The 15,082-nt window shown below is 37.4% G+C and overlaps 1 protein-coding gene across 4 annotated transcripts in view; it reads right to left on the reverse strand.

Annotated features, from left to right (window-relative positions):
- LOC136877549 (protein IMPACT-B) overlaps window positions 1–15,082 on the reverse strand; it is a 105,387-nt gene that overhangs the window by 75,802 nt on the left and 14,503 nt on the right. For all 4 annotated transcript variants that reach the window (XR_011018602.1, XM_068228678.1, XM_068228677.1 and 1 more), the window contains exon 2: window positions 8,957–9,183. Coding sequence is in view for 3 of the 4 variants with exons in the window: in XM_068228678.1 (XP_068084779.1) it covers window positions 8,957–9,183 (227 nt within the window). In the remaining variant the exon portion in view is untranslated. The remainder of the gene's footprint in view (window positions 1–8,956; window positions 9,184–15,082) is intronic.

Consider the following 15,082-nt stretch of genomic DNA (forward strand, 5'->3'; position numbering starts at 1 on the left):
GAATACCATTTCCGATCATTTATGTTTTATTCAGTTTTACCGTACCGACGACGGTAATAGTAGTATTTCAGACTGGAAGGAGACTAAATCTGGGGGCCTACAATATCGAAAGCTCATGAAATCGATCAACAATAACATTACATGGACCATTGTTTGTTGTGATGTTCTTTGTCGTTTATGCTGCCACTCATCTTCGATAGATGAGGCTACTGCTGCGTACCTAGTATGACAGCCTGTTTGAATATTGGCGGGAAGTAGCTAGGGAGTTGGATAACTTTCTTCTTTAGCATGCCATTCCTCTGGTTCATACATTTTCTGATACTGCTGGTACGTAACACACTGGTTCATCATAGTATTCCAGCTATTCGACCCCTATTCTGAGGAGCTGATTGGAATGCTCAGTGTGCAAACTTAACAGAATAATAACAGAGTGGAAGCGTAGTACAGTTCGTTAAAAGTGAGAAAATGTGTGGTTTTTCATTTAATCGCAACATTCCTACTGACGCCATTATAATGATATGTGTTGATTTCAGTCGGGAAAACCACTTTCTGATGTTGTAAAAAGGCTTATGGAGAGTGAGTGTCTGCCATTATAATGAAAATTCTACAACTTGATTGTAACTGATGGTAGGCAACAGGGCCTACCATTAACATGAAAATTCCCTAAACCAGTCTTCCATGAGAAAAGACGTATGGTGACTTCCCCGTCGCGTTTCTGGAGTAATGTTAAGAACTATGCAATTTAATACAATCTTACTCACAACGTGTACACTACCTAATCAAGAATTCCGCAGCGAAGCACGGGTTAATCAGTTAGTCCTCTATATAACACTAATCATAAAGAAAAAATGGAAGGGATCCTACGCTTCGAAAATGACGGTGTCGGCCAAAGAAAGCCAAAGGCCGCGAAGGGCGTGAAAATGAAAGACTCCCTAGGCCTCGAGTGCTCTAATACTGTCGGGATCGGAAAAGAACAAGACTTGATCAAGAGAGGTCGGACAGGGTAGATGAAAGTAAGGATCCTGGTGCAAGTAAGTGGAAGCAATGCCAGGACCTTGCTAAGGGCCCCGTGGTCGCCAACCCACGCTCCCAAGTTGAGAACCTCTGGAGCCTTTCATCAGCAATACGTGTTTATATAAAAGTAAGCAGCAAAATACGTCAATACATAAACAACAGTAGTCTGCCTAAGACGTTCTTGAAGAAGTTATTTGTACACAAGCAACGTCTCCAAAATCAGAGGAAATTGGATCAGCTTTAAGTAATTGCACATCATATTCTCTGTCCTTCATCTTCATTATTTGGTAACTTCTTCTAGTTGTAGCCATGTCCCTTCAAAGAAAAGTCGCGTTTCTAATCAAGCAATGTCACTACTTTACATCTATGTAAACATCAAGTAACAATAAATCTCAACACGTTATTTCCGACAGCAGTGAACCCCCAGACGCTTTATCCACGCGCCGCCACTGACAGGAGGTCAGAAACAACGTGAAACGCTAACTTCTCTCTTATGTCGATATCTCGTGCCATTGTCATTTTATCTGCTGCTCAAGTTAGCCAATCAGATCGCTACGCGGACGAATTCAAATGGGCTATATGAGGCGGTGTTGCTAAATCTGGACGTGACTTGGTTGGGCTTGAGAGCCATGAGTGTCAAACCTTAACACACCGTGGGTTTTAGCCAATGCCACCGTAGTACCGTAGCGTGCTTACTATGGGCCGAGTGGTGGTGATTATTGTTTTAAGGAGGTACAACTAGGCAACCATCCTCTAAATAACACTAACCAGAGAGAAAAAAATGAGAGAGATGCGGCACTTCAAAAAAATGAAGATGTTAGCCAAAGAAAAAAAAGACCACGAAGGGTGTGAAATTAAAGATTCCCTAGGATTCGCAACCCTAATACCATTGGGGTCAGAAAAGAACAAGGGTTGACCAAGGGAGGTTGCATAGAATAGATGAAAGTGAGGAGCCTGACAAAAGTGGAAGCAATGCCAGGACTCAGCTAAGGGTCCTGTGGTCGCCCACCCACGCTTCCTAGTTTAGAGCCCCTAGGGCCCCTTTTTAGTCACCTCTTGCAACAGGCAGAGGATACCGCGGGTGTTATTCTACCACCCCCACTCACAGGTAAGAGCCGAGCCTATCAGCAGGGAGGTCCTTGTTCAAGTCCCTTCCCTGGAAAAATTTAATTTATTCTATTGGTGCTCACAAGCTGCTCATAAGCCATGACCAGATTTAGCATCAATGGCTCGCAAAGCCCATCTGAAGCCCACTTGGACATTTAATGATAACCACTCATGACGATTCCTATAAACTTCTGCGTTATCACCCCCAGGAGATATTATAGGTATGTGACTAGAAATTAAAAAATGGATATTTTAATGAAAAGGAGAAAGTTAGGCCTGGCCTGGACAATAAGGAAAACTGGGTTTAATTGCATAGTACAGTGGCATTATTAGATGCATATAGTTGTAAAGTACATTATGTTTTTGGCTATTTTTGTTGCAGGTAAACTGTTCGTATAATTTAGTTTGAACCACTTTTCGTAATAGCCAACTGTAAATTCTTTGTAAATATTGTTACCTAAATACATTATTAATAATTGCTGCCCTTATAGCAGTGTTTTCTCTTCCATGAACATCATTTGCAGCAGGTACTGGAATTTCTTCGAATGCTCTTCTTGCAGCGAACACAGCCTCATCTGTTTCAGGGACCTTATCTACTGCATTTACAGCGATATTGTGCAAGACGAATGCTGCAACTATGATTACTGGAACATGAGCTAACTTCTCTCTTAGACCCATACTGAGACAAGGGAACCGTCTTTTCACAACCCCAAATGTTCTTTCTATTGCTGACCTGGTTGCTTTATGGGCTCGATTATAAGCTCGCTCTGCAGCTGTTTGGGCATGAAGTACTGGACTCAGCAGGTAACGACAACACTGATAGCCATCGTCTCCCAGGAGTATGCCTTCTGGAAAGTCGCCTGTTTCGACCTAAGCATGCACTCGTGAATTAATGAAAATATTGCTATCGTGAGCAGATCCTGGCCATCTTGCTATGACATTTGGGGACCTGAGCCTAGCATCACAAATAACTTAAACATTTAACGAAAACCATCCATGATGATTCCTATAAACTTCTGCGTTATCACCGTCAGGAGATATTATAGGTATGCGAGTACAATCTATAGCGCCTATAACACCAGGGAAGTGTTCTGCATCAAAAAAAATCATGCACGATTTTCCTCACGTCATTTTGTTCGGAAGGCATTTTGATGAACTAGTGTTTCAGTGCAGCTATAAGATTAGATACGCGATGAATGGCTCTGCAGACTGTCGCTGCATCTACATGCAGTAAATCACCAATGACTAACTGAAAACTTCCTGTGGCAAAGAATCTCAAAGTTAGTAACATGTGCATTGGAGACAAAGTTTTGTATCTCTTGGTAGGTTTAACTAGATTATCACGCAACCTGAGTTCTAGCTGTTCCACTGTATCTTTTCCCAAGCGATACCTCAGTTTAAATTTCTTATCACTTAATTCTTCCATTGGATTTCCTCTTTCACAGAAGACACGGGGAGCCTGGCAAAATTCATCATTTTCATCATCAGAAGATATATCCGAGAAATCAGATTAATCAACATCTGTAAAATACGAATGAGATAAGATTATAACGAAAGCAATTTATCAAGGTTATGTTACAAAATTATTACATTACACTGAATTATAAAAGAAGCATAATATTGGCTATATATAGACAACTATAGCTAGCAATGCATGAGGGTAGACCAGTGTATTTTTTTATTTTCCATTTATCGTAAAAACACAGGTATTATTTTATTAACAATCAGCTGTTCTTGTATCGAGGTTATGTTACAGAATTATTACATTACACTGCAGTAATAAAATAAGCGTAATATTGCCTATATACGGACAACTCTAGCTAGCAATGTATGAGGTTAGACTTCAGTGTATTTTTTTTAACCATTTATCGTAAAAACACAGGTAATATTTTATTAACAATCAGCTGTTCTTGTATCTCAAGCAGAAAACAACTCCATGAACTAAAATCAAAGAGTTCTATCGGAGAAATTTCTCCAGTCAAAGTTGATCGTAGTTCAGTGCAAACTGATCTCAGAATAACGTTTATACAATACAAATGTACGAGTTTTGCGTGAACTGAGATCAATTTCGTTTCTGATCTAAGATCAAACGGTTTATACAATCGGCCCTTAGAGTTTTAATTATTTCAGAAACATTTTTATGATGAACTGTAAATTTTACCTCACACACATCTTCTTCCAACATATTTTAAAATAATCTTTATTCAGGTAGCTGGTAAAAAATAAGGTTTTGATGTTGACTGAGGATGCCTCATAAGAAGAGGCAAAACATGTCTCATTATATTTTAACAATTTAACTCATATGTTAACATTTTGTATTGTATTGAATAGGTGGCAAAATAATAAATATTTTCTTGTATACATTATATGATACTTTCAATAAGGACCAAAAATGATTTTCTACTTATAATAATCTGACATCGCTTTCGAATGTCGACGAGAGAGCTCGCTAGTGGACATAGTGAGGAAACAATATCGAAGATGATTGATCGCATACAATATAATCGCTGGGTCCATAAATGTCAGTAACGGAAAAAATCGTGCACATGCAATTGCTCGTAATAACGGATGCATCACAGTGATAGGGCTCTTGCTGTAACCAAAGGATAATACACAGTTTAACATAGGAATTTTGAAGGAACAGACAAAAGCTCTCGTCATAATGGGGTTCTCGTTAAATGCCGTACTCCTTATAGAGGACTTCTACTGTAGTTCTGTGTAGTCACTTTATTTCAGTACATATCTATGGCATCTAAAAGGAAAATCTTCTGTCTCTGATCTCACCAAATGCCACCAAACTGGGTGTAGTGGGATGGACTGACCTAGTTTAGGAAGCTATAATAAAGGTCACGATTTGGAAATGTTTCTTCAAGGCAGTATTTTATGGTAATGGGACTGAAAGGAACTTGGAAATCAAGAGGGGAAAAAAACTACCACAAGATTCGATCTAGGGTCTTTTAAACCAGGGTACAAAAATGTTAATACCAGTGAATGCACCTTGACTGATAGGAGTGCACACTTTGAGGAAAATTCATTGGATATTAGTGAAATGATGAAGTATGTATATGCAACAGAACTGAAAGCTGGTGAGTGCAGTGACAATGAGGAAGATGATAAAGATGAAAACTCAAGTTTAGATAGCCTACTTCGATAACCAACTATGCTTCAGTTTATCAAATGGTGGAACAATTGAAAGGATTCCCATTTCATCAAAGAGATCAATACAACAAATACAGGCCATTCTGGAGAAGAAGATACCGGTAGTCTACATGAAATTTAACTAACAAACCAGCCTAGACAAGTTCTTTTAATGACAAGTAATGAAAATCATTTTATTTTCCATATTGAAAGAATCTCAATAATAATATAATTTATTGGACTCCAACCTATTCAATACATTACAGGATGTTAACATTTTTAGTTAAACATCGTTAAAATGTTTTGCGAAACATGTCTCCATTTTAACGATGTTTAACTAAAAATGTTATTTGGCGTCCAATAAATTTTATTATATTATTATTAAGTTCTTTTAAGGAAAATACATCATAAAACAGTGAGAGTTGGTGAAGTGATGTATAGTGAGTTGACTCCAATTAAAGATTTTGCAACTGTTAACATACCGTACAATAAAACTACAAGCTAAGTTATCCCTTAAAATGTATTTTACATAGTACAGTATATGTATTGCAAGAGATAAATTTTGCTTATGGAAGCATCTCCACCCATTAACGGATGCCTCCCCGATATGAACAAATTTTTGCGTATATATTACAGAGGTTTCACTGTATGTAATTAATGTACATATTTAAGTAGTACATCATTCATTCTTACATTCAACCATGCAATCTTACAAACTGGCTACACAATTAGGAAATCCTGGCAAGATCATTTGAAAGAAGCTAATGAAGTGCAATTCCTACCTCTCAGTGAGAGAGAATTCCATAGCCTAGCAACAAATGCACGGAATCAGCAGTTGTACACTGATGTACAATTTACAGGTATAGTAGGCGAGGAGTTGGATCAAGTGTATTGCTGATGAATGGAGAGGCAGCTATGATCTGAGGAAAGATACTGTAATGCTTCATTCAAAATTTGAAAAATGAATGTAGCAGTGTGCAAATATCTCATTTGCTTGGTCTTTAACCACCCGAATGTTTTGTAATAGGGCAACATGAGTTGTACACATTAATCTATACTAATATTATGAAGAGGAAAAATTAGTATATTTGTTTGTAACGGATAGACTCAAAAACTACTGAACCGTTTTTAAAAAAATACTTCTTTTCCATGGTTTCCCATTTTCACACCAGGCAAATGCTGGGGCTGTACCTTAATTACAGCCACGGCCACTTCCTTCCCATTCCTAGCCCTTTCCTGTCCCATCGTCGCCATAAGACCTATCTGTGTTGGTGCGAGGTAAAGCTACTTGCAAAAAAATTACTTCACCTATAGAAAGCTACATTACCAGTGAGTAACATGGGCTGTATTTTATTTTAAAAACAATTCGAGTGGGGGGGGGGGGTGATGGGGGGAGATATAAAAATAATAGGCCAATATAAGCAAAATTGAATTTGTCGTACAAGGACGAGACAAAGCTCATTTTAAGCCCCTTGACGCAAAGAATAAAACTCTGTAAGCCCTACGGGCCCAAAAACCATGTGTTAAGGCCCTAAAACCAACCGTTATGGAGATGTTGGCACCACACTAACCCCGCTCTAGGAATCTGATAAACAAATGCACTGCCATAACCATGGCAATGTTAGCTCCAGTATTCTTACAGCAGCGAGATTCTCTACAATATATCACAAAACCTAACATGTTACAGACATGAAAATTGGTATTTGGAATCCCCTTTAAAAATAAAAGAACACAAATGTTTGTTTTCAGAAAATCCACTTAAGGGGTGAGGGTGGGGGGGGGGGGGTGAAAAGGAGTGAGGAAGGAGTTGAATTCTTTATATAAGAATATATATATCTCAGAAACTGAAGATGTTACAGACGTTAAAGCTGGTACTTGGAATCTCTTTTAAAAATAAATGAACACATTTTTTTCGAAAATCCACTGAAGGGGGTGTAATAATTAAAAAAGCGGGTGAATTTTTAAAATGAGTTTCTTCTTCTTCTACTGCTTTTCCCACACCTGTGGGGTCGCGGGTGCGAACTGTGTCGCACATTTGGATTTGACCCTGTTTTACGGCTGGATGCCCTTCCTGACACCAACTCCTTGTGTAGGGAAGTAATTACTATTTTGTGTTCCTGTTGTGGTTGGTAATGTGGTGTGTTGAGTGAATATGAAGAGGAGAGTGTTGGGACAAACACAAACAACCTGTCACCGAGCCAGATGAATTAATCACACGTGATTAAAATCCCCGACCCAGCCCAGAATCGAACCTGGAATCCTGTGAACCGAAGGCCTCCACACTGACCACTCAGCCAAGGAGAGCGGAAGTTTTTAAAACGAGTATATCTACAGTATATCTCATATACTTAACATGTTACAGACGTGAAAAAATGGTATTTTTAATCCTCTTTAAAGAAAAAGAAACAGGTACTTTTTGTTTTCGGAAAATCAACTTAAGCTGGAGATCGAAAATAAGCAAAGGAGTTAAATTCTCTTTATGAGGATACTTATACCTCAAAAACTAAGATGTTACAAACGTGAAAATCGGTATTTGGAATCTCCTTTAGAAAGAAAAAAACCCCTTTCTTTTTTTCGACTTAAAAGAGGACTGTTTCTCACATGTAAAGTTCCATGTCGCATGTTCCCGATTTAGCTCTCCCAGTAGCCTGGTCATCTTCGTCCCAAAAGGCAATGCCACAAACGTGGTTTACAAAGAGGTTCTGGGGTAAATGAAATGCAATTTTTCGGTGAGTTTATACACTTTAGGAATTTTTAGATAATACCTTAGTTCAGTACCGGGGAATAATTAATTTTTATCAACTTACCAAATCCTCGCGAGCAAAGCCATGGGTAATAGCTAGTTAAGAAATAAAACAGATGCACGAGTTCATTACGTTTTGGTTTGTTCCTCAGTAACATCAGCTAATACTAAATCACGGTAGTTGAGTATGGAACTAGAAACATCTTAACTGAAGCTAAGATGGTGTTATCACCTCTCACTCAGAAGGCTAGTGCAAAGTGAGCCATTTAGCGATGAACGAGAATACTACATACATCGACCAACGGTAAAGCACTCTTAAATTCAAACCTTCATTATCAGAAAATTCTTGCTCGTGAACATATGAGATTTTCTTCCGAAGAAGCGGAGCAAAATAATCTGTGAAATGTAAAGAATTATAACTTGTTTTCTGATACGACAAAAGACCAGAAGCTTATTATCATGTCTACAATTATGGTCTGTGAAAGCATCAATCTAAATATGTATGATCTTGCTCTTTAAATCTAACATACAAAACACGGCCACCCCAACATTGATTCCAGTTGTAAAAATGAATACAGTATCCCTCCAATACTAGCATGCTAGAAGAGATGGACTTTCACAGCCAACTTTCACTTAATTTTCCAAACCTTCAAAAAGTTCTTCTAAGTGAGCTACATTATTATTATGTTAAATTTTAAAATGATGTATTTTCTCTAATAGTATTATTTGGCTAAGAAACAGGAAGATATTTTCCAATATTCTTAGAATTATAAGAACTCTGACTTTGTACCAGAGAGCTGATTGTTTTTTGTTTAAAAATCTAAAAGTTGAATTGTAGCCAATAAAATGTAAACCAGCAGGTTTCATTATATTAATTAGTATAAATATTTATAGCTAAAAGAACAGACTTAAGGAGCATTATAAAGTATGAAATTTGCAAGCACATGAACTTACAAATAAACATCATCCAGACTTGAAGCTATTTTCTGTTTTATTTCATTCCTGAGCTCTGGAGCAAGCAACTGATACATAGGGGGTGAGTTAGACGGATAGTCTGCAGGTAAGTCAATGTACAAAGTAACTGAATGACAACCTTCTTTAATTTGAATGCTGTAACTTGATTCACTGTCAATATTCCATTCATTTCCATAAATGGAACACAAAGCTTCAATTTCTTCTGCCTGGAAAAAAATCATAGAGCCTCAATGTAGCAAATAAATATTCAAACATAAAACAGCAGTAAACTATAAACAAAACAGAAGGTGGTCTGATGTCCAAACTGAGAAAAATCTAGAGAACTGAGATCTAAAATTACTAAAACTCTGCCCAATCTAGGAGATTTGGAGAGTATGATAAAAAATAATTTAACATTACACTCCATTACAAGACTGGATAGAATCACCATCTTTTGTTTTATTATTACAATTTTTGTCCTCACTGATACAATATTCAAATTCCAAAATGACAAAAAAAGTTAAGTACTGTATAAGACTTTAATCTACAGTTAATTAGTCTCGTTATGTTCCAAGATAGCTCTTAAATTATTGTTGATTAATTTAACAAAGTTCATTCCGAGGATTCTTTGCAAGCTAAATGGAACAAAGAATACAAGGTAAAGAACCAAAACAAGCATTAATCACTAGAGTAAGACATTTTTCTGCCTCACAGCTGATTCACAAGTTTTTCAGACAGGCAGCACATGCACCATGAACACAAAAAATTTGCTGAACATTTGTTCTCGTAACATCTATACAAGTTCAAAGTGAGAACACAGTCAGCAAGAGCTTTTTATTCTGAAATGACTAAGATCCATAGTCCTACTTGAAGTGATTGCCAAGCTATCAATGTATTGTAAGCTCTCCTCTTTGCTTTAATTAAGAAATATACATATTTTGTTCTCAACTGTGCATTATCTTTTTCTCTTTTCTTATATTTAGCCTAGGATTCACCAACAACTGTGTACACCAGTATAGACTAACAGATCATCATCAAAATCTTAAGATCCAGACTTGAATGTGTGTTACTTTCATGACTGATTTGCTTGTACTGAGATTGGTTTCAGCTGATATGCCCCCAAGAATACATTTTTCAACATATTGTACCAGAAATGCCTATGGCCTGGCACATCATTTTTCTAAGTCATTATTTATTAAAGAACTGCTCAGCTTTAGCATCTGAAACAGCCATACGGATGAAAGTTCTCCACTCCGCTGCTTGCTGTAGGAGTGAGAGAGACAGCGCAAGCGGGGAACAGGCTGAGTGATGTAATCGCCACATATTCTTGACCCACCCCTATGGAATAGTCTGGAAATAATTTCATAACTTTTAAATGGCTTAAGTTACAGAAATACGAACTACACCAGCGTGAAGCCCGCATTTTGAAATGGTAATAGCCGAAATTAGAAGTCAATCCATTCAGTAACTTCGAAGATATTAAGGTAGAAAGTTTGCCATACGAGACCACTTTTCCATCGCTTGAAGCAGCTAGCCAGCCCACAACGGCTATATAAGGTCAACGACTTGCCGTGTACACTCAGTTGAAATCTACAACTCAACCATGGAAGGCGATAATGCTGTCGCATCGTGCTACGCAAAGTTGAAGTGAAAACCGTGTTGAAAATACTTAGAAGCTCACCGTACGAGACCGCGATACTTAGAAATTTCAACCGCGTCGTGGACTTGTGAAATATTTCAAAGTGCCTCTAAGTTGAACTCCGTGTTATAAAACCTAGGAATGTTTTACCGAGTTGTGAGCTTGTGAATTTGAAGATGCATTTAGGTTGAATTTAATACAAGTACTAGACTTGTCAATTTACATCGCATTGTGGGCTTGACTATTTTCAATGTGTATTCGAACTCTGTCACTATCAACTACAGCGTTACGGACATTGAAAGGACTGTGTGTGATAATTTAAACTTATGATTGTAAACGAGTTTATGAATTTCGAGATTTTTCGATGTGTGTTTCATCTCTGAATATAACTTTAAACTGGTCAATGTGTTATGATAGTCAAACACGCAGTGATTAGTAAGATCAAATGTGGACAATTTTTCACGTATTTAATAAATATTTGAACAGTGTTATTAGAAAAGAGACTGAACCTTCAGGACATTTTATGTCGGTTATAGGAAATATGGACTCTTGTTAGGCTAACTTACACAGAAAATCTACTTAAGAAGTGTGTTCTAGAATTTTAGAGACTGTTGAATACGTCATGTATGAACTGAATTTACGTGTGATTTTCCATTAACTGTGACCTTAACCTTCATTCTGAACTTGTTATTACTTGTTTTAAATGTCATGAACTGTGCCCAGTGTTAAAATCTCACGCTACACGAACTGTGCATTTAAACTCCTGTGACTTAAGAAGTGAGATCATTTACTGTAAATATTTCAAAACAGAGACCTGTGTTTCAGACTGTGCTAAAAGACTGTTATTCTGAGTGTTACGTTAACTACCGCATTACGAAGTGCAAGTATGAACTGTGCTTTCAAACTCATGTAATTTTAAAGTGCAACACTAATCACCCTTAACAGACAGTGCTACGTTTTCGTATTACCATGTCAATTGAACGTTCCCGTGTGTCCATTATCTCTGACAACACCGGAAATCTTGACAAAGTGTTGAAACCTCGTATTTCTTCAAACATCAAATTCAACGTGGGACAGGCTACATCAAGGGATGATACGTGGTACATCGATGGATAATACGTGGTACGTTGAGGGATTCGGAACATGGTACGCTGCTGTTGGTGCTGGCTTTGACCTCATGCTGATTTTCGTGGGAGTTCCAGTTGCCGATCTGCGGAGTCGCATTTCATCTGTTCCTGTTTGCTGAACTCGAGTGATATGAGTGCACTTTACAATTTTTCTCTGGTGAATAATCTCAAAATATTGCACTAAGACATTCACTGACTCATTACAAAGGCACTGTATCAACCACAATTCTTGAGTGCTACGTTAGTCAAGAGCAAGTGCCTAATTCATAAAAATATTTTTATCGAGTGAATTTCACTTCTACAACCTAGATAGAATGTAGGAAGTGATTTAAATGAACTGTAGGTCTATTTGTGACAATAAGTCCATTTAAAAAGACTTTAGGATTTTCTGAAGCAAGTGTCTATTTTGAAATCACATTCAATCTATTTCAATTTAAATAGACTTTAGGACTTCACAGAAGTGATTCACAAGATTCAATGTTTAATTAGAACTTTTGAAACCTTAGTCAATTGATGAATAATTTAAACTTCAGGTTTTCATAACAAGGTTCATGAACGAAGTATTTATTTTGAATCATAATTTAATTAAGGGTTATAAATTTCATGTTGTTGGTCCGTATTGAACTGAGAATAACATATGAGTAACAACACAGTGGAAACCTTTACTGTGTTGTTACACATAATTTAATTTTGAATTCATGAGGAAAGATTTAATTGGACTTTAGGATCAACCTATGTGAACTGTAGGGTTTATTTGAAGTTATTACGAATAATAATTAATTTTGGACATCTTCAAACAGAAGGAGAACATCTGAGATGAAAGATTATATTTTGTTCAATTTTACCAGCATTTAAGAATTCTGGAATTTAATTTTAATTTGAACATGGTCATGGAAGAATATATTTTCAAGACAGTCTCTAGTGTTTGAGCGAATAATAGAAACAGGGTGATTTTTATTCAAATCTTGAATAAATTTATCAGAAAAAAATTATACCATCTATTATTCGCCCTGCGAAGCTTCCTTCTCTGTATAGGCTCCAAAAGTACCGCACACTACCTGAGACCCTTCCCATGCTCATGAGCCCAACAATTTTTCCAGGTACAATATATATACTGCTGTCATAATCAGTTGAATAAAGTATGATCTCTATTTTTCTCATTTTGTTAGTGTGATGACTGAATCACACCCTAATTCACCTTTCTCACTTCTGAATGAACTGCTGTTTGTCGTATGGCAAAGGTCATTAAACACACACTATCTTTGGTTTCACTGCTCTGTATTGTCACCATCTACATTCACTCTATACGGTACTTCACTCTATCTGGCCCAAATCTGTTCATTCCTGCTGATTTATGACAGAGTAGTTTATTCATCATTCTCTCCACTTTCCCTATTATGATTCAACTTAACGAGGGAGGTCTCTGGCTGTAGTAAAATGTCCATCCAAACTTTTTCATTCAATACTTCACTGCATTATCATCAGTCCCAACAGAGGAAAGGGACTCATCGCCTTGGAAAATGAGAATGTCAAGGAACATAAGATGAAGGGCCATGAATGGCAAATGTTGAAATGAAACACCCTCTAAGTCTTGTACAGTGGCCTCAACGTAGAAAGGTGTCCGCTGAGGGGAAGCATTATGGCGAAAGACGGGCCCGCACTGCCTTAAGTAGAGTTGCAAACTGTCATTTAGAAATAAATCAGATATCTTGATCTCAGGCAATTATTAAACTGCGATGGAAAAAATAAGAATAAAATAAATACAGAGTCAAATATGTCAGAAATACTTGGAATTCATTATGAGTTTCTTGTTAAAAGCAGTTGCATGAGTTTCATGAGTAACAGACCTGTAACTTCCGACCTACTTAATCAGTCAGGACAAGCGCTGGGTATTGTAATATATGAGCTGATCCCAGTATACCAGAATGGTATATAAGTCCAAACAAACCTTGAATTCCCTATTTCCTGGTTTTTGAAGCATCTCTCTCTCCGCCGTAACTGAACTACATGATACCACCAGCCTAACGTCTCAACTACACTTGGCTTTTTAAATCCTCTGCTCCACCATGCGATACTCTGAGCTAGTGACTAAGACCGGCACTATTCCACACCTCTAATTATTCCTACCTTAACTCGTAATCAGAGATATTCATAGTTAAGCAACATAGGCCTAAAATCCGCACTAATGGGTGACTGCTACATTTCACGGAAGCTGAACAGTTCTCACAAACATCAACACATGAGATCAGTTTGAGCGATCCAATGCCACTTACAACATACTATATTACACCACACTACACCAACGCTGTGCGAGAATGCCACTCCACAGTTAAGCTAGTCTGTCCACTGCAAACGGTGAATGTAAATTGTTCCAGGATTAACTGTGGAACGCAGAGGTGAAAGGAGCTGGTGGGAATGGGTCTATCTACGATATCAAAAATTAATATAAAACTTTAAAATAAAGGTTATATTTCTTTTAAGATCTCAAACTTAACAAAATTCTTCACTAGGTGAAGGAGCAAGTTATCAGCTACAATAACAATTTTGATACAAGAATATAAAAACCCAAAAATAGGGAATTTACCAGTTTTGTTTGAGATCCATCCAGATTGAGCTGAGGACTCAACGTACGTAACCTAAGTTGGACTGATTACTGACTCAGAAGGCAACTTTCTTGCATATTATCTTCCTTCACTCTACTACAGCACACTGAAAGCATAGGCCCTAGTTCTTTCACTCTTTGTTTTAATTCACTCCCTGAAAACGTCCCGACTGCATTCATCCTTGTATTTTATCAGTCATAAAATCCTTCGGGAAATAGCTATCTACTAGTGGTTTGCTGGCTAATGCTTAAGAAAGATATGCTGCATGTCCCCTGTTTGGCTGAAGTCAGATTTACATTTATATTTAAAATGGCTCAATTCCTTTACTTTGAGTTCCATTTTGTTTTATTTCTTCTCTTTCCGATGCATCTTTCTATTAACTTCCCGTCAGTTACTCTTTCTTTCATCTGAGCCTTCTCTCTCGGCTGTTGTTCACGTTTCTGATGTTACTGCAAATGATACTGCTTGTGTGCTTCCTTTTTCTTTTTCCCTTGGTGTCTCTGCCCATCTGTGAACATTTCCTAGAGGTGTCTTGTCCTTCTGACTGTCCTTTTTCTACAGTGAGAATAGCTTGAGAAGTGGAACGTTCACTTGCTAAGCTGGGGAAATTGGCCATTTATTCTTCTTGAAACATATCATCATGTTAATCTGGAAGAACACCCTCAGACTTAAGAATCAGGCTGACCTTTCATTGTTTTTTCTGTTTTTGCTACTTTTCCTTGATCTTCATCTTCTTTCTCGTTTTCACCTACACTGT

Source organism: Anabrus simplex, chromosome 7 (assembly GCF_040414725.1).
Source record: "Anabrus simplex isolate iqAnaSimp1 chromosome 7, ASM4041472v1, whole genome shotgun sequence".
In the NCBI taxonomy this organism is placed as follows: domain Eukaryota; kingdom Metazoa; phylum Arthropoda; class Insecta; order Orthoptera; family Tettigoniidae; genus Anabrus; species Anabrus simplex.